We start from the raw sequence: 23989 nt of genomic DNA, 5'->3' as shown, positions 1-23989 counted from the left end.
TTTCTGCTATTTTTTGTTCTGTCCAAGTAGTAGCGTAGCTGTCTATGTACATCCAAGGTATGCAGTATTCTTTCCCCTCTATTTTGTGGGTTGGGAAAGAAGGTAGGCAGGTGGATTGCCTGGTTTAAAGACACTCTGGATACCACCTTAGGCATAAATGTAGGATTAGTCCTCATGGACACTCTATCTTGGTGGAAGATTAGAAAGGGTTGCACTGCCATTAAGGCCTGTAGTTCTGAAACCCTCCTTGCTGAAGTAATTGCCAGTAGGAAAGCAGTTTTCCATGACAGGTATTGTAGGTCTGCTGTTGCTGCTGGTTCAAAAGGTGATAGTGTCAATTTTTCTAGCACAAAGTTCAAGTCCCAAGCTGGCAATGGTGGTTTCCTTGGAGGTTTTACATTCTTGATTCCTCTGAGGAACTGCCTGAGCAAAGGGTGTGAAAAAACAGGTGGATCAAAGCTGTATTCTGCTGAAATAGCTGATGCATGAATCTTGATGGAGGAGTAGGACAGGCCTGAATGAAGTAGTTCGGCCAGATACTCCAGAATGTTAGGCATATCTATGTTTGATACATCTTTCCCTCTTTCAGAACTCCAAATGACAAACCTTTTCCATTTCCCAGCATAATTCTTTCTTGTTGAAGGCCTGCGTGCTTCAAGAATAATGTCTTTAACTCTTTGTGAAAGTTCTGTATTAGCAGCTGCTATGTGATGTTCCATGCAGTCAGTTGCAGCGTTTTTAGGTTTGGATGCATGGTGCTGAAGTTGTTCTGAGTTAGCATCAAAGGCATCAGGGGAATTGGCCACATATTGTTCCGAGACATGCTCCTCAGCAGTGGGTACCAATGCTGTCTTGGCCAGTTTGGAGCTATCAGGATTATCCTTGGACGTTCCTCCTTGATTTTTAGTAGTACTTTGTGTATCAAGGGAAGAGGTGGGAATGCATATGCTGTTAGGCCTTTCCAGCTGAAGGAGAGCGAGTCCACTTTCCATGCTAGTGGGTGGAATGTCCTTGTGCAGAATTTTTGAGCTGGTGATTGAGAGGTGATGCGAATAGATCTATCTGAGGCATTCCCCATTTCTTGAGATGGTCTTGAAGATATCCGGTGCAGTTGCCATTCGTGGGCATCCGATGTGGTCCTGCTTAACATATCTGCTAGAGAGTTTTCTTTTCCTGGCACAAATATTGCCTGTAACTGGATGTTGTAGCTGAGTGCCAGGGTCCACAGCTCCAAAGTCATTCTGCATAGGGGGTAAGAATGAGTGCCTCCCTGTTTGTTGACGTACCACATGACTGTGGTGTTGTCTGTCCTTATCATCAAGTGGTCCTCCTTGAGAAATGGTCTGAACTTTTGGATTGCCAGTTTTACTGCCAGCATTTCTTTTAGGTTGATGTGCAGGTGAAGTTGGTCCTGTGTCCACAATCCTTGTAACCCATTGTCCTGCAAATGTGCCCCCCATCCTAGGTCTGAAGCATCTGTTGTGATGGTCTGGCTTGCTTGACCCTTGCGAAAGGGCAGGCCTGGGTTTGACTGGCATGCCTGAGCCCACCATAGGAACTCCTGTTTTAAGCATGGTATTAGTGGGATTTCCGTTTCTAGGCTGTGTCTGTGTTGGGACCATAAATTCTTTAGGTACCACTGTAGTTTTCTCATATGTAGTCTGGCAAATGGAACCAAGATTATGCATGATGCCATGAAACCCAAGGCCTGCAGTACCTTTCTTGCTGTTAACTTGTTCAGTTTTGTTAGTGCCAAGAAGTAAAGAGGGAGTTCTTTTGTTTTTCTGTAGTTAGGAATGCCATTTGTCTTACTGTGTCCAATTCCGCTCCCAGGAAAGTCCTTGTCTGGGATGGTATCAGTCTTGACTTTTGTAAATTGACTGTGTATCCCAGTGCTTGAAGCAAGTAAATGACCCTTTGTAAATCTGTTGTCAGCTTGCTTTTGTTGTCTCCTTGTATCAGGCAGTCGTCCAGGTATGGATAAATTTGAATTCCCTGTAGTCTGCAATAGGCGATTACTGATGCCAGGCATTTTGTGAATACTCTGGGCGCAGTAGATAAGCCAAAGGGCAATGCTGAGAATTGATAGTGCTCTGATCCTGCAAGAAATCTGAGGTATCTTCTGCAGATTGGTCGAATGGGGACGTGCAGGTATGCCTCCTTGAGATCTAGAGTTACCAGCCAACACTCCTTGCCCAGCATGGGAAGAAGTTGCTGTAGGGTCAGCATTTTGAATTTTGGGACAATGATGTAAGTATTCAGGGTGGACAGGTCTAGTATTGGTCTCCAACTTTTTTCCTTTCTTGGAACTAGGAATAGTCTGGAGTAGAACCCCTTTCCTTGCTCTGCTGTTGGCACTTTCTCCACAGCTCTCATGTTTGCTAACTCCATTATCTGTTGTAGAGCCTCTGTCTTTTGATTTGGAGGTAGATTTGGCATTCCTCTTTTGTCTGGTAAAGTGTGGAAGTGGAACCGGTAACCTTGATCTATGGTTCGTAAAATCCACTTGTCCTTTGTTATGTGGTGCCAGTTTTTGAAAATAAGGTTAGCTTTCCGCCTAGAGGAGCTGCTATTTGTTCCCTGGTAGGCGGGTTTAGGATTAAGTCACTGTGGCTGTGTTGATGTAGTGGCAGGTGTTGAGTCTGTGCCTCTGTTGTTACCTTGCCACTGTCGTCCTCTGTAGGCACCTCCTCTGGATTGGTTTCTGCCTCTGGAACGTCTATTCCTGCCCCTTTGAGGTCTTGTGGAGTCAGGAAAGGACCAATTTTTGGCAGGCCAGTTCCTGCTAAACCTTGGGGTTGAACCTGCAAGAAATCTTTAACTGTCTGGACTGATTTTGCCTTTTCTTCCATTTTCTTCATAACCTGCTGGGCAGGTGTACCAAACAAACTTGTTTTATCCATAGGAGCATCTAGCAATTTAGATTTAACATGATCCGGTAAAGCTTGCTCCTTGAGCCATGCATGCCTTCTAATTACAGTGCCAGTCATGGCTGATCTAAATGAAGCCTCCAGTGCATCATAGCCACATTTTAAAGAATGGTTACTAACTTGCTGTATGTTATTTACCATTTCTAATACATATTTCTTATCAAGAGATTCATCAGTGGTTAGCTTTTTAGTTAACTGATCAAGCATAAACTCTTGGTATTGCATCATGTGAAACTGACAGTTTAAAGCTCTAACTGAGAGAGTGGCTGAAGTGTAAACTTTTTTACCCCATCTGTCTAATGACCTTGCTTCCCTTTCAGAAGGAACAGGGTTTTTAGCTATGGTCGCGGCTACTGCCTTGGGACCCTGGGAAATAGTTTCGGGGTCTGCAAGAGGGGCCTTGTAAAGGTGGTGATGAGTATCTGGCACCCTGTAAAATCTGTCTGGTTTGGCAGGGGCTGGGGGTAAAGAATCTGGAGCGGAGCAGACATCATTGAAAGCATCATCCACCACAGAGAGAACAGGAGGTATAGCTAAGGGCCTGTGCTGTGGAAGGTGCAAAAAGGTCCTAAGTCTTTTCCTTGTGTCTGAAAAATCCTGTTGCTGCCATTGGAACTGTTCTCGCATGGCATGCAAGGTTTCCCCAAAGGAGAATTCTTCTGGTGGGGAAGCAGCTGGAATGGATTCTTCAGCATCAGAATCTTCAAAATTGGAGAAAGGAGCCTCTGGCTGGTCAGTTATGTCTGATTCATCAGCAGAATCATCAGAGGACACTGGCTCATGGGGCTCTGCGCTAGGTCTCTTCTCTGGGGGCTGAGAGGCCCTGTCTGGGTGAGATTGAGATCCTCTAATTAATGAAATTAAATCTTCTGCCAAAGTAAGCATTTGAGAACTGGAAGAGGGCCTGGTTGAGGGGGTCTTTAACAGGCACTGTTTTAGTAGTCTTGGCTGCTTTAGCCCTGGCGAAGGCCTTAATGGACATGGCTGCTGGAGGCCTAGCAGCACCACGTGCTGGGGTAGAGACATCCAAGGGAATGGTGTCTGATAAGTCAGTGGTAAGCACCGTAGTGGGTAAAACTTCTGAGGCCGATTCAAGAGTGTTAGCAGGGACCTCAGTTGTAGAGATAGATTCAGCTGTATTTTGATCAGTTTTCTCGGTTTCGGCCGAAACCGAGACACTCGCGGTTTGCTTAACCATGGTTTCGGCCGAAACCGCGGACATGAGTGTCGGTCTTTTTCTTTGCGTTTTTGGCAGAATGCGTAGTCGGAGGATCCGACGGCATAATGTACGCAAAATCAGAACCGAAAACTGTTCTGCAAACTCCGACCGACGTCTAAGCGTTCGTCGGTTGAAAGAAGCACAGGACGAACAGGCTGCTACGTCGTGGGCTGGGCCTAAGCAAGGCAGGCAGTAAGAGTGGAAATCTTTATGAGGTATTTGTTTCCCACAGGTTAAACAATTATTAACTTTTGCTGACATCGGCTGAGGCAAGAAAGAGTCCCCAACGGGGTACTTAGCTTTAGAAGTCTTCGAAGTAGTATTCGGTAGAAGTAATCTCTGGATCCGACCGACCGGCACTTGCGAACAGCTTCTGCTTCGGGCGCCACGCGGCAAGAAAGACTGAAGAAAATGGCGTCGGCTGATGCTTTTATACCCGAAGTCCAACAGAGATGACGTCGGGTGAAGTGCGACATCAGCCGAAGCCGGACCCGGACTTTGGAATCCGGCCGACTGAAGGGCTGCCTGACGACAGGACAACCCAGTTGTTATGACTGCAGATGCATCCATGAAGGACATCATAAAATATCTCACAAACAGCCACTGCTAGAACTCACCTAGTCTCTAATCTTCTCGATTCATCATCACCTATACTCACCAACATCAAGAAATCAGTCTTAAGCAAACTTGACACCTGCTACAATAAAACTGCAAAGCTTGCCACAGAATCTACTTTTGGATCTCATCACTGCATAGCTCTTAAACAACTCTCTTGGTTAGAACTGCCCAACCTCCTAGCCTACAACCAAATGTCCACGGCCCATCAACTGCTCTATCATCCAGACAAAACTCCTGCCCTCCTTAACCTCCTTCAACCATACTCTGCCATTGAGTCCTTCTTTTCAACAACAAATTCCTGATAAATATTACTAAAACTAACAATGCTGCTGGAGAAGCTCTGTATTCTAACTGCGTAGCTAAACTTTGGAATTCCCGCCCCCTAAACATAAAAACAACCAACAAGATCCTTAAAGAACATTTAAACAAAACTTGGTTATGCCTTTGCTCTAGCCCAACCTAGTGAAAGATATCCTTTAGCTAACAAGCCTCGTGATCTGGTAAAGATTACTTCAAAATACCTGTCTACTACTACCCTGACTGTGTTCCATCAAAATCTTGGCTAAGATTACTGCTATACTATGCACTAATTAGTTTATGGTTTTACCTACACAATGCGTTGTAATCCATTGTCACTGTGAAATGTTGTGCTGAAATCATATAATGTCATACATTTGATTTATATCTCTGTACCTAATGAAAGTATTTGTCCTTATGTATAACTAAATTGTACTACCAGTGTAAACTCCCGATTACTTTTAATGTGGAGCTTTTCTCCCAGGGCCTCCAGAGAAAAAAAGACTTTCCTAGTAAACAAACATAAAAAAGTTTTCTTGTAGAAGTTTTATGGGAAGATAAAAGTCTACAACGGACATGGGAAGAGAGCATTGAATGTCTGGCTATTAAAGGAAGTGGAGAAACCAAGCTGTTAGCTTGAGGTTTGAGATATCCAGATGAATCAAGCCTGTAAGGTGAGACAATAGGTCTGGAATTGGATGCAGAATCCAAGGTCGTTAAAGTAGATGAGGCCAAAGAAAGGGGAACCAAATCTGCTGAGGCCAGTAAAGTACAATGAGGATGACTTTGCTCTTCAACTGGGCAGCTTTCTGCAGAAATTAGAGAATTAGAGAATTGGGAGTTGGGAGATGGGCATAAAAAGACTGTGAGGTCTAGCGTGGTGCACAGTGTACTTCAGTGATTCCCCCAGTGGGGGGGGATCACAGCAAAGAAGCTGCTACACTTGTTTAGGTGAGATGGAAAAAAAAAAAAGAATGCTGCAAGGTTGGCCCCATTAACAGTTTGTCTGCTATCACATTGGACTTCCCTGGAATGTGCGTTGCTATCAGAAAGCAGTTGGAAGAGATCACCCACTGCCACACTATGTGGACTTCTCGACAAAAAGGGTAAGACCTGCTTTCTCCTTGTTTGTTGATGTACCAGACTACTGACAAGTTGTCTGGCTTAATTGCAACTGTCCCAAAAGGGAAAGAGTCTTGGAGGGCCTTCAATGTTAAGAGAACTGCTCTCAGAACAATGATATACGTATTGGCCTCTTCGGGGAACCAAGTGCCTTGGACTGTTTACCCCAGGAAGTGCCCCCCCCGCCCCCAAATCTGGGATGTGTCATGGTCACAATGGCCTTGGGCTGAGGCAGAATGAAAGGATGGCCATGTAGAAGCTGATATGATCGAATCAAACACCAAAGGTTGCCTGTTGGTTGGATGCCTGAGTGTTTCTTATTTGGGATGACGTGTGTTGGTAAAGAATAGACCATTGCGTTGCTAACATTCACTGAAGAATTCTCATGTAAAATTTGGCTAGAGGAACTAGGACTGTAGCTGCCAACACTAATCCCAATGCTTGTAGAATCAATCGGGATGAGACTGTGGTACTGTGAATTATTTTCCTGACCTGGAATCTGACAGTTTGTACTATTGAGAGAGGAAGACAGGCCGTCACTGATACCATGTTGAAAATTGCTCCTACAAATTCCAATGTTTAAGATGGTTCTGAGTTAGATTTGTTGTAATTCATGGTTATCCCCAGATGGGAGCAAGGCTGGAGTACCTGATCTCATGCTCTTATCAGTAGATGCCTGGTCAGGGAGATAATGAACCGGTCAACCAGGTCTGGAAATACTCAGAATCCCTGCTGTCTGAAGAGAGCTGCTACCACTGGGATGCATTTGGTGAACACCCTGAGGGCTGTGATGAGGCCAAAGGGCAGTGCTCTGAACTGGTAATGACTGGCTCCAAAGGGAGAAACTTTCTGGATTATCTACTTATTTCTGTGTGTTAGTACACATCCTGAAGGTCTCTACAGCACATCCATTTGTCCCTGAACAAAAAGGGCAAAATGGACTGAACCGTGGCTATCCAAAACTTTGCGTGTCAAACTGATTTGTTCAAATTGCTGAGATCCAAAATCAGACTCCAGTCCCCGGTTTTCTTTGTTGCTAAAAAGAATCTTGAGTAAGTTCCGAACTCTATCTGGTCTGGTGGAGCCTCTTGGATGACTTTTTATAGCAGCTTTTGTATTTCTAGTGTTGCTGCTTTCCTCTGACTGGGTGGAATATCGGGAAAGGTGCATAAAGATGGAGGTGGGAGGGAAAAGGGAATTATATAACCTCTTGAAATAATCCTCCAAACCCAAGTATCTTTTGTGATGTCTAACCTAGCTTGCTGGTGCAGGGATAATCAACCCATAATTGCCTCCACAGGGGCACAATCCAGCCTCCTTTCAGGAGTGTTGGTAGGGCTGTCAGAGAAGAAATCTCTAGACCCTTGGTTCTGCCATGTGGGTGCTGTCGTCCATTCAACTTCCCACCTCTTCTCCTGGGGGAACTATCTCCATGTGAATCTTGGAAAGGACCCTAGGACTTTCTGAACCACATTTTCAACCACCTCCCCGATTCCTAGAAAAAACTTTGAGGGGTAAAAAAAAAAATGTATGCCCACTGCAGAGAGGGTCTTTCTATCTTTCTCACATTTGGAGAGTGTGTCCTTAACTTTAGGGCCAAACAACGAACTGCCATCAAAAGGTGTTTTGACGAACAAGGAAGGGCTCCACAAAATAACACAAGCACATCCAGGCATGTCTTCTGATGGAAATGCCTGAAGCTGCCTTGCTCAAGGTACCTTCAGGTGCATGGAAGATAAGCCTCATGGAAGAATAAGAAAATGATTGCAGGGAACTCAACTGTGATGCCACAGAAGTTTGAGTCTTGACAGTAGTGGTCACAAACAGGGAATTTAACAGTTCCTTTATCAAATCCCTTTGTAGTCTCAAAGTGTGCCAGGTAGTTCAGCAACCTGACAGCAAAGGTTACTGAAGCATACACCAAATCTGTCCAATGCCCTATACATCCTGTTAGGAGGATGGGGAGAGGAACTCTGCTCAGCAAGTTCCTTCTTGGTAGCTTTCACCACAACCATAGCATCTACGGGCTGTCCTCTGCTCCAAAATTCCCCTCCCGCAGGTGGAGCCAGAATCTGATCTGGTCTTTTGGATTTGGCTGAACTGTATCAGGCTCCTTCCATATTCGCCTAGAGATCAAGTCAATGAGCTCCTCAGCATGCAGAGTTACCCAGGAGGTAGACAGGCCAGCCCCAAAGGCCTAGGGGAATACCAATTCCTCTGGAGAGAGGTTATCAGAGGACCAACCACCCATCTGGTTAAGGTTCTCAAGGATTTACTACATGAGCTACAAAATGAACTGGCACCTCACCTACGTGTTATGTTTAATCAGAGCCTCACCTCAGGCTTTGTGCCCACTGAGTGGCACACAGCTACAGTTATCCCACTCCAAAAGGGAGGATCCACCATGGATCCCGAGAACTACCATCCCATCAGTCTGATGAGCCTGATCTACAAGGGCATGGAATGCATGGAACTTATAAACAAAGACATTGGCAACCTTCAAACACTGGACCCCACCCAGTTTGGGTTTGTGAAGGGCCAATCTTGTCTCCTGAACCTGACTGACTTCTTCGAATCTGTCTACAGAGCTGTGGATGAGGGTAAGGCGGGCCACACAGCTTATCTGGACCTCGCCAAGGCCTTTGACACCATCCCTCACTTTGGAATCATAGATAACCTTACTAAGCTGGGCATAAATCCCTATGTCACTCAATGGGTTGCCAACTGGTTTACTGACAGAAGCTAGACTTTTAAAGTAGCAGACTCCAAATCCAGTTCCAGACAAGTGACAAGTGGAGTACCTTAGGGTTAAGTCCTGGGACCTCACTTGTTTGGCATCTACTTCTCTAAGGGACTCTGGCTAACAAAGTTCGCAGATGACTGCAAACTGGAAGCCATTACTGAATCCCCAAATGATGTGGATATTCCATAAAAGGGCCTTACAGAAAAGATGCTTGGTGCCAGATCCATGGGCTCAAGCTTAATGCCAAGAAATGTACAGTTATCCCCTTTGGGAAAAAAACATGTACCCATGAATTAACACACAGGTGGCAGTACACTAAACACCAGAAGTGTGATGAGAGACTTAGAGATACAGGTGGACAAGTGGTCTCACCTTCGATAACCACATCGCCACAACAGTCAGGAAATCCTTCTATGTAGCACACCTCATCACTAAGGGCTTTGTCAGAGGACCAACCACCCATCTGGTTAAGGTTCTCAAGGATTTACTACATGAGCTACAAAATGAACTGGCACCTCACCTACGTGTTATGTTTAATCAGAGCCTCACCTCAGGCTTTGTGCCCACTGAGTGGCACACAGCTACAGTTATCCCACTCCAAAAGGGAGGATCCACTGTATTCATCCCTCATTAGACCCATTATAGAGTACAATGCCCCATTTGGTATGTACCTCACAAGACATCTGCAACAGCTGTAAAGGCCGAAGACCCTCACTAAAAGAATCACAGGCCTAAAGCAGATGCCCTATGCTGACCGTCTAAAAAAAACTCCAGCTATACTCTGTGGCATATCGTCTACTCAGAGGCGATCTCTGCTTAACATAAAGGCCATGTCAAAACTGAGCTGTTGGACATGCTCCACTTAAAGAAATCCCAATCCCTCAGAGCCACATGCTCCAGGGATCTAAACCTTGTCGTCACAATGAGCAAAACATCCTGGAGAGATAGGTTCCTGACCCAGAGACTCCCCATACTCTGGAATAGACTGCCCATACATGTTAAGCAGAGCGCCTCCTTGGCCCTCTTCAAAAGGAACCTTGATGATTGGATTGGAGATGGAAAATTCACCCCTGGAAATACGTCAGTCGCCCTGCTAGGCAGGGGTCCAGGGAAGTAAATATTGTGGGACAAGGACATGTGCACGCACTTTTGGCAGAAGGGCCTTTTTCTGCAATATTATTACACTACTTTAACAAGAAAAAGAATAAGAAGGAAAGTTTTTTTTTTTTTTTTTTTTTTTAACTTGGTGGGAAAAAGGAGAGAAACGCCAACGGTGGTACAAGGAATTCCCCTAGAAAGTACAAAGAGTAAAGAAATATAAACAACAAACACCAACAATGGTAAAAAAAAAAAGACTACATAGAGTCTAAGAAAAGGGTGGCTTTATACTAGAGAAAATGATGATATATTACAGAAAAGTAGAAAAACAAAAAAACACTTCACAATTATTTTAACCAATTGCTTGAGATCTCAAAGTGACAACTTCTAATCGAGAAAGCGGCAAATGAGATCTGAGGTACGTTAGGGACTGGTACATTGAGTAAGGGAGGCACTCGAGAGCTTTTTGGTGGCCACGAGCTTAAGTAACGATCAAGTCGGATCCGAGGGTCAGATCCGAACCAAACAACTGAAGAATGAATCAAAATTGGCAACATAAGATCACAATTTTCACCAAGGGAAAAAAAGAAGTTATTCTCTTACCATAACGTTCCATCTGAGTTGTTGATCTTCTTCCAGTCATCACTGATGGGTTCGGTTCAGAGTCGGCCTAATATCAAGCTCGCGTACACCAAAAACTCTTGAGCTAAGTTGCTACCCACAATGCCCTTCTCCCAGTTACCTCAAATCGAGTTTGCATGCAACATATAGAAGAAAACAGAAAACAGAGGCCACTTCTGCGCAGAAACTCTGAAACACCACAAGGACCCAGAAGATCCACCAGGAGCCTTTGGTGGGGGACGGTGGGAGGATGTGATGACTGGAAGAAGATCAACAACTCAGATGGAACGTTATGTTAAGGCATAACTTCTTTATCTGATGTTGTTAATCTTCTTCCTATTAATCACTGATGGGACAGAATCCCAAGCTAATTGAAGAACCTGGGTGGCCCTTATGGAAGAACATTCCTGAGAACCATTGAGCCGAAGACCACTCTTCCCCTGGAGATCAAATCCAATTTGTAATGTTTGATGAAGGTATGGGGTTTAGCCCAAATGGCTGCTGCACAAATGTCATACATGGAAGTCCTAGAATGAAAGTCAACTGAAGTTTCGATGGCCCTGGTTGAATGAGCTTTGATTTGAACAGGTTTAGATTAATTCGCAAGGGAATATGAAAAAGTAATGCAATCTCTGAGACATTTTGATAAAGTAACTTTTGATACAGCACATTCCATTCTAGGACCAGAAAAGCAAATGAAAAGTTGGTGCAAATTGCGGAAGGACTTAGTCCTGTTCAAGTAGAAACATAGTTGTCTGTATATCCAATGAATGTAGGCAATATTCTCCCTTGTTGGAATAATATGGAGAAAAATACAGGGAGCTCAATGGACTGGTTAACAGAGAAATGGGAAACCACTTTGGGGAGAAAGGATGGGTTAGTACGAAGGGATACTCTGTCCTTATGGAAGATTAGATATGGACTCAATGTATAAGGCTTGTAACTCAGAAATCCATCTGGCTGATGTGACCGCTACCAGGAGCGGCCTTAGGTCAACTGGTGCCCTAGGCAAAACAGCTCCACGGCACCCCCCACCACACTATCCGGTGTCCCCATCCTGGTCTGCCTACATCAAATAAATATTGGAAAAGTGTCCCTGCTAGAGCGGTGCCCTAGGCGACTGCCTAGTTGGCCTATGTCTAAGGCAGGCTATGACCGCTACCAAAAACAAAGATTTCCATGATGGGAATTTTAGATCACATGTCGCAGCAGGCTCGAAGGGGGGGGTAGAGAGAGAGAGACTGTAGAACCTAAGAGAGATTCCATGTCTCTACAGGTTGCCTGATAGGAGGTCTGCTATAGAAAACTCCCTTGAGAAAGGTCTTACAAAATCAGGTGGAGATAAGAGGGACGCCATCCGAACTGTTATGGAAATTGGAAATAGCTGCTAAATGGACTCGAATAGTAGAAGCTGATGCCCCATTGTCAAACAGCTCAGAAAGATAGTGGAGTATAGCAGCTGTAGGAATTGAAAAAGGAGCTAGTATCTGATTATTAGACCAGATAGCAAATCTTTTCCACTTGTCTCTGTAGAGTTTTCTGGTGGATGGTTTATGGGAGGCCAGAATAATATCGCAGACAGGTGAGGAGAAGGTTTCTTGCCTGGTGACAAATGGAAGTGGAGAAACCAAGCTGTCAGCTTGAGAGTGGACAGATTTGGGGAGTCAGCCCTTGTGGATGAGATATCAGGTCCTGATGAGTGTCCAGGATTCAAGGAGGTTGTAAGAGGTGAGGTCGGAGGAAGGGAAACCACACTTGTCGAGGCCAGAAAGGGGCAATAAAGATTACTTTGCATCTCAACCAGATTGCTTTCTTTAGAAATAGGGGTATCAAAGGAATCGAAGGATAAGCATAGAGGAGACTCGTGGGCCAATCGTGAGTCAAAGCGTCTCTCGGTGATTCCCCATCTCGGGAAAGAGGGCAAAGTAGCTGCTGCATTTTTTTGTTTGACGGGGAAGCAAAAAGATCGCAACAAGGCTCGCCCCAACGGCTGAAGATTTCTGCTATCACATTCAGGTTGAGAGACCACTCGTGTGGATGGAGGATGCATCTGCTCAGCCTGTCTGCAATCATGTTGGAGCTCCCCCGGGATATTCGTTGCAATTAGAAAGCAGTTGGAAGCTATCGCCCAATGCCAAAGTTCTCATGGCCTCGCTACACAGGGGGTAGGATTTGGTCCCTCCCTGTTTGTTTATGTACCAGACGACAGACATATTGTCCGAATGGATTGCAATCGTTCCCAATGGAAGGAGTGGATGAAGTGTCTGCAACGCTAACAGCACCGCTCTTAACACCAGGACATTGATATACAAGTTGACCTCCAAGCTGGACCACGTGCCTTGGACTGTTTTTCCCTGGAAGTGCCCCCCCCCCACCATATCAGGGAGGTGTCCATGGTCACTGTGGCGTTGGGTTGGGGAGTCTGGAAGGGGCAGCGCCAAAGGTTTTAGTCTGTTCTCATCCACCAGAGATCCTGCTTGCAGGAATTGGTGATGAGGATCTGTGAGTTTAGAGGATGGAGGTTGGATACCCACTGGGACAAAAGAAGCCATTGTAACAGTCTCATATGCAATCTTGCCATGGGAACAATCGGGATGGCTGCCGTCATAGACCACAGAGCTTGTAGAACTTCCCTTGCAGTCACCTTCCTTCGACAGAGTATCACTTGTACTTGTAATCTTAATCTCTGAAGTCTGTGAGGAGGGAGACAGACTTGGCTTATTTGAATATTGAATACTGCTCCTATAAATTCCAACTGTTGGGTAGGATGAAGGTTGGGTTTTCCCCCAGTGTATTGTGATGCCTAGAAACTCTGCCAGTGCTAGAGTGTAGTGGAGGGCCATGACCAGTAGGTGCTCGGTGGGGGCGGAGAGGAGCCAGTCGTCTAGATATGGAAACACCTGGAGTAAGTCTCAGATGAGCTGTTACCACTGCTACACATTTCGTGAACACTCTGGGGGCCGTCGAGAGACCAAATGGCAGGGCTCTGAATTGGTAATGATTGGCTCCCAGCCGGAAGCAAAGGAGACTCCTGGAGCACTTGTTCATTTTGATGTGGTAATACGCATCCCGGAGATCTTATCGAGCACATCCACACACCCTCCCGAAGAAATGGGAGAATGGATTGTATGGTGACCATGTGGAATTTGGTCTGAACTACTGATTTGTTTAGATGGCTGAGATCCAAAATGGGTCTCCAGTCTTTTTTGGCACCAAAAAGAATCTTGACTAAAAACCGGATCCGCACTGGTCTGGGGGGACTTGTTGGATGACTCATTTTAGACAGTGCTTTCTTATTTCTGAAGCTGCTTCTTCCCTTTGCCTGGGTGGAACATCAGGAAGGCATTTTGAAGGGCTTGGGTAAGAGAGTAATAACCTCTGGAAATTATTCTCTGCACCCACTGATCGTTTATATAATAGAGCCCCGACTGCTTCCAGAGGAAAGCAATCGGGCAGCGCTTCAGGAGCGCTGATAAGGTCGTCCGGAGAAAGAATCCCTGGAGTCCTGATTTCGGAGACCCCCTCTGCCCCTAAAGGGGCATCTTCCATTACTAGAACCCCATCTGCCTCTGGGGGAATCCTCACCACGTGTACTACGGAAAGTGTCTCGAGATTTTTTGTGCCATATCTTTCCACTCTTCTGGTTCCTGGAGAAAGAGCGCTGAGGTTTGGAAAAACGTAGGCCAACGGTAGACAAGGTTTTTCCGTCCTGCACACACCTGGCTAATGTGTCCTTCACTTTGGAACCGAGACAGTTCGATAGGAGCGTTCAAGAAGGAAGACTTGAAGGAGTCCGTGAGGTCACAAAAGCGCATCCAGGCGTGGCATCTCATAACTACACCTGCATCCGCAGCTCTAGCTGCCCCTTCGGCTGCATGGGACAGCAACCTCATGGACGAGTTGAAGATGGACTCTAGGGTAGCAAGCTGAGAAGCAACTTTATAGCGTGCCGCATCAGAAACCTGACCTGCAAGGGTACCAGAGAGTTCAGAGATGAGATCCCTTTGGAGCCTCATAAAATGTGCCAAATAATTCAAAGACCTGACAGCAAAGGTCGCTGAGGTGAAGACTCGCTTCCCTAATCTGTCCACCACCCGGGAGTCTCTGTTGGGAGGATGGACAGTTGGATTTTCCTCTGCAAGGTCCTTTTTTGTGGCGGCTGCCACCACCATAGCATCTACTGGTAATCCTCTAGACCAATGGGGGTGAAGTATCTTGTCTGGTCTCCGAGGAATGGCCTCAACGGTATCAGGGTTCTTTCATGCCCGCTGCACGATGAGCTGGACTAGCTCATCGGCAGGTGGGGTCACCCAAGAAGTAGGGGGCAGAGAGCGGAAGGCCTGCAGGAATATGGACTCCACAGAGGAAGGGTTGGAGGGCTTCCATTCATCCATCTGCCTCGAAATTTCCAGGATGTCTCCAAAGGAAACATCGTCAGGGGGTAACCATGGGGATCCTTCCCCATCATCGTAATCCATATCCTCACTGAGGGATTCCTCTGGGGAGTCCATGTGTTTCTTCTTACATGCCCGCTTCCGAGAAGGATCTTCAGTGGGAGCGTCTGAAGAAAACTCAGAAGGGAGGTTACCCTGCATAGGGGTTTCCTGAGGCTTACGCTCTCAGTGTCCTGGGAAGATGGCCTGTCATAGTTGCAGCTCAGAAGGAGCTGGGAGAAGGTCCGATGTAGGAGAAGCGCTTCCCGAAGCAAGCATCCTCTCCATGACTCGGAAGGCAGGCCCGCCCGAAGAGGAATGGGAGCCCGGAACCGAGGAAGACACTCTCGGAACCGAGGTCACACCACGCTCCGCATGGTCCGCTCCCATGGACGGAGCCTCAAGGAAAACCGGGGTGGGTGTTGCCCCCAGAGCCAAAGACGGAAGCTTGGGCTTGAGAAAGGGGTGGTTCCAAAGGAACCGAACCCCAAAGGGACCTCAGAGCCTCAGAGAAGGACACTGTTGGCATCGTGGAAAGTATCCCCCTGAAGATGTCGAGGCTATGGGCCTCAGAAACGAAGGGTCCAAGGGAGGAGAATAAGTGGGAGTCGCAGGGGCAAAGGACCCAAAACCCGGAGTGGGATGGGTTTTAGGAAAATGTGTAATCCCTCTGGCTGTCAACAGCTGATCGAACAGGCGCACCACATCCAATTCCGATAGACTCCTGGTGGAACTTACCAACACTCCTGAGGGGGAGTCAGGTCGATTAAAAGGGCTAAAAGCTTGTCCTAAAAATGGATACACAGACTGGGAGTACTGGGTCCGTGGTGTAAGAAAAGTCAGCACAGATGATTTCAGTTTCAAGATAGGCAAAAGGGGGACTATTGGTGCTGAGAAAGGACTCTGAGTCGAGGAAATAGCTGGAGTGGAGGTCATTGTTGGCTCCGAGGAAGTAGTCGGTACTGACTTCGGAACAGAGATGGACGACGTCGAAGCTGAAGTAATAGCAGGCAATAAGGTTGGAGCTGAAATCACACTTGGAACCGTAACAGGTGGCGCCGAGGTGGTAGTCATAGAAATAACTGTAGAGACCACTGAAGCTGAACTCGAAGCCGAGGTGGATGGAGCCGAGGAGGCAATCTTGTGCTCCGTGGAGGACTTGTGGGCCTTATGCTTATGAGGCTTGCCTTCTCACCAGCCGGTGAAGAGGGGTCAGAATGAAGACTTTTTTTGTCCTTTCATGGAGGGGTTGAGACCTCAAACGCAGAAGGAGCCTCAGAAAAAGGTACAAAAAGCAGGCCTTTCAGAATAAGTTTATTTTTCCTTTCATTCAGCGTCCGCTGACAAACTGACACAAATCTGACAGGGAGGTTTCACAGATAAGTGAGAAACCCCCAGACAATAGACACAATCGTCATGCAAGCCACTATTGGGGAGTTTACCATTGTAGGAAGTCCCTTTCTTTTCTGACATATCCAGTATCGCTTCAAGAAACTGAAAGTTTAGAGTGAAGAGAAGTGAGAAAATACCAGCAATGGTATTAAGAATACCACGAGGGTAAAGAAGGGCGTTTACCAACAATGGTAAGAAGAGGATACCCGTGGGTAGAGCTGGATATAGGTAACAAGATATAAAGAGGTTTTAGAAGGAAAAAACATACAAAATACAGTAAATTTTGACAAAATACAATACTTAGCTGGAGAGCTCGGTGAAACGCTGCTATATGGCTGCGCGGCAAACAAGAACTGAGGTAACTGGGAGAAGGACATTGTGGATGACAACTTAGCTCGAGAGTTGTTTGTGTATGCGAGCTTGGTATTAGGCCAACTCGGTTCCGAGGGCTCGGAACTGAATCCATCAGTGATAAATAGGAAGAAGATTAACAACTTCAAATAATAGCTTTAACAACTTTTTTTACTGCAAAAGTAAAAAGTAATGATTCTAATTAAAATTTATTAACAGTCCACAAAAACATTTCTTCCAATATTAAAATTATCATTTCCTCACAAAAAGTTCAGTTGCTGTTTCCTTAGAAGGGAACTTGTCTACACAGTAATGGAAAGCATGAACTGACCTTCGATCCTAAGAGGCCCACAAGAAAATGGATCTCTATCAGTTGAGTGAGTTTTCAGAAACTCGAAATTCATATGGTCGAGACCATATGATAAAGTTTTTAAAAACTCAAAACTTTTGAATGGAGATCGCAGTACAGCAAGGATCAGGAAATTTACCCTTTTCTTCACTGCAGTGTTATCTTAGAGTTGGTATATATAATTTGCAGGGGGGGGGTGTGTGGGAGGCTATCCGCATGGTCTCATCCATATGAATTGAGTTTATGAAAACTTGATCATCTGGTTACCTTCTGACAAAGATCCAAGAAAACAGCTCTTCAGCTTCTGAAAAGCTCTGAATGACATAGTGTACAAATGACTCTTTCTTCAGCTCAGTTCAAGCTGAACAATGGTTTGGCCATGTGGAAGATGCCCTGAAGCTTTGGAAATTGGCAGGCTGCTATATCCTTTTCAGGATATAACCCATACAGCAGAGGCTACTGCAGTAATGATCAACATGATGACATATGCTGTTACAGTAAGAGTGTATGATGACATACACTGTTACTGTAAAAAAAGTGCTTTGGTTCTGTATTTGATCAAGGTGAAGTAAGATATGCTTGCCTTCTTAGTCTTATAATTCCCTGAAATTATTTCATTATGAAACCATGCCTGAATGCAAAATGTCTTAATATAAATTGTTACACAAGTATATAATGTAATCTATCAGAAAAAGAGAGTGGGAAAATACAGCTGCTGAAATGGCCAAATGCTGTGTATGTGTACACCGTTTGAGGGCTCCGGCTTCTTCATAATTTCCAACGTATAGCAATGCTTACTCAAAGCATAAGCTAATTAAGTATGCTAACATACCATGTTTAAGCACACAACAGCAAAACTGGTCCTGATCAAATTTCTGCATGGGTAGGCCTTCAGAAAAGTACAGTTGCGTCTGCATATGTCTTATAAAATTGAATTCTTTAAAATAAAAGTAGCCAAATTTCATTGTCTATTTTAGTAGCCGGCATCACCAGCAACTTACCTTTTACAATAATTATCTCAGTGATAAAACATGCTTCTTCTACCTTTTAGTAAGAGACATTTTAAGCAGGATGAATGTGTTCCACACTGAGAAAACTGAAATATTTATATGCAAAGTACCTTACCTGCTGTCTGTTATTTGGAGTATATGGAAGCATGGTAGAAACATGGAACATGACCTCATAGTCCTGATGTTCAGTGTAGAGTGAATGGGTACCTGTTGAATCAGCTGAAACAGATGCACCAAAAAAGGACAATATAACAACATAAGTTATGTGCAAGACCTGTGTGATGACAATACATTTTATGGTAAACAAAGCCTTTCATGAGTAATTCCACATCCATTCAGATACAGCAGCAAGGTATTTTAATGCCAACAGCAGAACAAAAGGCAAGAAGCCTTAGCAAGACTTACCTCTGTTAAGTTCATCTCTATATATGCATATGTGTGTGTACACACAGGTGATGAAGTACATTTGAGCTCTAAGACTAGTGAGAAAATGGGGCATGGATCAACACAAAGCATGTAGGCTAAGTCCCTGTTCAGCACAGTATGTACTGATGCACTCACTGTTAAGCCTGGCTCCAACTGGAGACTTAAGGCAATGTGTCTCAACCCATTACAAAACAGAGAATTTAATAAACAAGCAGATGCATAAACATTACCATGGTGTCAGTGTCGCTCTTCTATTGTGCACTAAGAAGACTTTGAGGCTTGGATGTTTTAGTTTATTGTATACAGCAAACTCTCAGTTAACTGAAACTCAAGCAACCAGAAAAAAAATCAAAAAGATACAGTACAATTTTCATGTGTTGCACTTTCTGCCACCCCCCCCCCCCCCGCAGACACATTCCTTAGTTTTTAAGAGTTTTAGAGTTTTAAAAAGGAATAAATTCCCTCTCTTCCCAACCTAAGAACAAGTCAAACCAAACAAATAGTATACGGTACAGTATAAGTCAGGCCTATTTTTAATAGTAACTCTCAACCAACCAGAAACTACAGTTATCCGGCATCTACCAATCCCATGGATGCCGGTTAACTGAGAGTTTACTGTACAAATACATCAGGATGAATGGCAGGAACATTAAACTTAAACAAACTATCTGACCATGATAATTTACTTCCCCCACCCTCAACTTGCCTTTGTCATGCCTGGGCCTTTAGATGAACCTAAAACTTAATGCTAAAAAGTCAAAAGTCATGCTCCTCCTACCTAAATCTAAGTCCTGTCACTCATACTAATTTTTCCATTACCTGTTGCAATATTGTCCTGAATATTATCCCAAAATACCAAACTCCTCAAAGTTATCCAGGGCAATAAATTAATATTTGACATCTATATATCCAATATCATAACAAAACTCATCAAAAACCAGGTGCCTTATACAGAACGAAAACCTCTCGCTCAGAACAAGACTAAAAGGCAAGCAAGCAATGCTTACCTCTTAGCCAGTCTGCTCTTTGCTGCCCCAATCTAAACTAACCTTCATACTAATCAACAACAAAGACAAGGGCAAAGCTACAACAAGACAGCAAAATATGCCTTCTCTCTCCCTAACACTGCTCCGCATAAAAGAACTGAAAAGATTTTCCAAGTTATCTTCAAAACACCCATCTAATGGCAGACCACTCTCTACTGCACCAACCATCCTTAATCTCAAAGATGACCTGGTACTGTCTTATAAGAGAACTCCACTCCAAAGAAAAATACCTGGACCACCATGCCAAAGCCTCAAATGCACATTGTACTCACTTCATGCTATATGGCCAAACTCTGGAACCAGATGCCATCTGCCGTCATATAACCCGAAATGCAAAACAGTTTAAAAAATCTCTATACTTAATCTCCTTAACTCTAAATCTTGCCCTTTGCTCTTTCTGTCTTGATTAATCAGTTGTCTCCCCAAAACACACATAAACACACACCCCACAAAGTTTTCTCTCTCATCAACAACTGTAGATTTTTGTTCTTTTCGTAACTGTTGACATGAACCTTAAACTCTTACTTTCTGTAACCTTTACCTTGCAGATTACTAAATATGTCTTAAGTGCTCCCCTCCATTCCTCCGCTAAAAATAGGTCTTGACCCAGCTGGACCTTCCTGAAACAAGTACAAATAAATAAACATCAGCTACAGTTAGTACAGCCATACGTACTGCTTCAATGCTAGTGTACAGGCATAAAATGATTAGTAGTTTTGACAATGTACTACTAAATACAAATCCTACATTTGCGTTTTTTTCTCTAGTACAGAAAAAAATTATTTGGTTTCATCAGTTCAAACTATCGGTCAACTTAATGATTCTATGAACTTGAGATATGTCTTTATTAGACAAAGTCAGATTCAGTCTATCTATAAAATTTAAGCTGTCTGGCAGAATACTGTACCTTCTAGATTGTCTCATCGACGTTCGAAATGACACTACTACAAAGCAGTTTGTCAATCTAAAGATTCTGAATGACACCTGTTAGACATTCCTACACTGCATCTTTTTTTGTCAAGTCAACTTGCACCACCTTCACAGACCTTCCACTTTCCATAAGTTCTCCCTATGCTCTCCAAATCAGTGAGACAGAAACAAAGTTAGACCCAGCAAACCAAATTCCTAGTCTCTACAACATTAATCCATTTCTTTAACTGTGCAGCTTGTCTGCCACTAAAATATATGTTGTCACGATCAAGGAGGACTGTTCCTTTTTTGAGTCTAACTGTAGTGCACTCCATGGCTTCATACAGAGCCCTTTTTTGTTCAGTGTCATTATGAGATCAGTTATGGGAACTCAAGAGTTTGGTATTCTAAGGGTGCTGGCTATAGCAAAACGGTGCTCAGTTACAAACTTAAAGGATGCACTCTACATTTGTAATTTCCTAGATGTACTGTGTCTGTTTTGAAAAAAAAGTTAACATTCAAAATTTAATATGAAGAAAGAGTTTGGTGTTGATCCTAACAACACAGATATCCATTATCCATATGCTAATGATCACATTATTCTTGAATAGTCTAATTACTGGTTCTGCATATTTTGTACTACAGTGAACATCATTTTTTTCAGTGAAATGGATTTGATACTAAAATATGCTGTTTTTTGCAGTATCCAAGTATATCTACATTTTGAAATGCTTCCACTCTACACAGCCACGATCAGCCAACAAAATCAGTAGTAGGTGCAGTTCTGACAGTTAAATAAAAAAGAACATCAGGAAGGGGGAAAAACTTGCCCGGATGCTAAAGAAGCTAGAACTCTTCTTAGCTTAAATTAGAAGAGAGCAAGATACTGGTGCACAAGATCATGTCAGGGAGATGTGAAGGCATCATCATGATCAAGAAAGACAGAAAGAAATGGAGGAGTCACAAGCAGCAGACTGCAAGGACTAACTGCTCCCTGAATTTCCAAAAGTACTCTCGAAGATTTAGTTGTCGACATGTGGAATGGACTGCAAGAATAGGTGGCAAGGAAATCCACAGAGGCATATAGACAGTATTAAATGTGTGGAAAAGGTCAAGGAGGAAGATAAAATATGGACATGAGGTAGAACATTAAGGCACTTAAAAGAGCAGACTATATATGTTAGTTGTTTCTTTTGCCATTAAGCAACTGTATGGTAATAAGAAGTTATGTTCCTACCATAACGTTCCATGTTAGTTGTCTTCTCTCGCCTTCTTTCTTGCTTGATGGGTTCGGAGCCGATCCCTCGGCTCCGACTCGGCACTTGCTTTAGCTCGAGAACTCCTTTTACCAGCTCGAGGCAGCCCCATATCCCATGATGCAAGGCAGTAAGTACCCAGATCTCGTTTGTTGACAAAGGGCAATAACACCAAGCATAAAAAACTTCCCAAAGGAAGAAGAAACTTACAGATGGAAAAGGACCAGGTTAGAATGGTCTTTAGCATAATAGTTTCTTGTACAAGGTCTGTCCAGGCCAGGGGGAAGGAGGGAGGGTCGCAAGAAAGAAGGCGAGAGAAGACAACTAACATGGAACGTTATGGTAGGAACATAACTTCTTAATGTTAAGTTGTCAATCTCGCCTTCATTCTTGCTTGATGGGACCGCGTCCCTAGCACCTCTATCCTGGGTGGCTCAATGGAACAAACTCTTGAGGACTGTAGAGCCAAAACTGGCTCTGTCCCTGGAGGCCAAGTCCAATTTGTAATGGGAAACAAAAGTGTGAGGAGTGGCCCAAGTGGCCGCTGCACAAATAGTGTCCAAAGGCAGTCTAGCTTGAAAAGCTGCAGAAGTAGCTAAACTCCTAGTTGAATGTGCTTTAGGTTTTGAGCACAGCTGTTTTCCCCTGATCGTATAAATTTCAGTGATGACCGAAGAAAGCCATCTGGACAAAGTCACTTTAGAAACAGGAAGGCCTTTTTTATTATCCGCATAGGAAACAAAAAGTTGATCAGATTTCCTAAATGTTTTTGTTCTGTCCAAATAATATCTAAGCTGACGGTGGACGTCAAGATAATGTAGCTTTTGTTCAGCTCTGTCTGAATAGTTAGGAAAAAATACAGGGAGATCAATGGATTGATTCAGATTGTTTTTTGAAGCGACCTTAGGTAAAAACGATGGATTAGTTCTCAAAGATACTCTGTCTTTGTGAAAAACCAAATAGGGGGGTCGAACCGAAAGAGCATGAAGTTCAGACACCCTCCTGGCAGATGTAATAGCCACTAGGAATAAGGTTTTCCAAGAAAGATATTTCAGGGAACAAGAAACAGCTGGCTCGAAGGGGGGAAGAATCAAGGATGTCAGCACTAAATTTAGATCCCACTGAGGAGGAGGATTCCTGATTGGAGGCTTTAGCAGGAAAATTCCTTTCAAGAAGGCTCTGCAGAGCCTATGGGACATAATATTATGATCTGCTATCCCAACATGAAAATTAGAAATAGCAGCCAATTGAACTCTGACTGTGGAAGAAGAGGAGCCTGCATGAAAAATCTCTGCTAAGAAGTCTAGAACTGCCTGAACAGGGCAGTAAAAGGATCAATATTTTGGGCCTTAGCCCAATAAGAGAAACGCTTCCATTTGCTCGTGTAAATCCTCCTGGTAGAGGATTTTAGTGAAGTTATTATGATATCTCTAACAGGGTTAGAGATCAAAGGAAGCCTGGCTAAGGAAGGAAGTGGAGCAACCATGCTGTGAGGTTGAGAGGGGATAGACCGGTGCAGCTGACCGGATTGGTGAATCAGTAGATCTGGCACTGGGTCCAGATGCCACGGCTGCACCAACAGATGATGATGGAGGAACGGGAACCAAACTTGTCGAGGCCAGTAAGGGGCAATGAGAATCAATTTGGCTCTCAAAACGGTAGCTTTCTGGATCACCTGAGGGATCAGAGGAAATGGAGGGAAGGCATAAAGAAGTCCCTGGGGCCAATCCTGGGTCAGAGCGTCTCTGGGGGGATGGCCTGATAGTGGGAAGAGGCTGAAGAAGTCTGGACATTTGCTGTTTTGGGGAGTAGCAAAAAGATCGCAACATGGACGACCCCATTCCAGAAAAATTTCTTCCGCTACGGATTGTTTGAGAGACCACTCGTGAGGCATGAGAATAGCTCTGCTCAATCTGTCCGCTAGAATGTTGGTTTTCCCAGGGATATGCGTTGCTACCAGAAACCGATGAGAGGAGATCGCCCATTGCCATAGTCTGAGCGCTTCTCGACACAAGGGGTAGGACTTGGTTCCGCCCTGTTTGTTGATATACCACACTACAGACATGTTGTCTGTGTGGACTGCAATTGTCCCTACGGGAAGAAAGTCGTTGAGGGCTTGCAACGTCAAAAGCACTGCTCTCATCTCCAGGACATTTATGTGCAGATGGT

General features: G+C 44.3%; 1 protein-coding gene across 3 annotated transcripts in view; it reads right to left on the bottom strand.

Annotated features, from left to right (window-relative positions):
* The window catches only part of SIPA1L3 (signal induced proliferation associated 1 like 3), a 3185962-nt gene that overhangs the window by 2378773 nt on the left and 783200 nt on the right, over positions 1–23989 (bottom strand). For all 3 annotated transcript variants that reach the window (XM_044062280.1, XM_044062270.1, XM_044062288.1), the window contains exon 6: positions 18299–18402. In XM_044062280.1, coding sequence (XP_043918215.1) covers positions 18299–18402 — 104 coding nt within the window. The remainder of the gene's footprint in view (positions 1–18298; positions 18403–23989) is intronic.

This window comes from Protopterus annectens, chromosome 1.part0 (genome assembly GCF_019279795.1).
Source record: "Protopterus annectens isolate FY-2018-M chromosome 1.part0, PAN1.0, whole genome shotgun sequence".
Lineage (NCBI taxonomy): Eukaryota > Metazoa > Chordata > Ceratodontiformes > Protopteridae > Protopterus > Protopterus annectens.
Note: the sequence above shows the minus strand (reverse complement) of the source record. Positions and strands in the feature narration are given on the sequence as shown.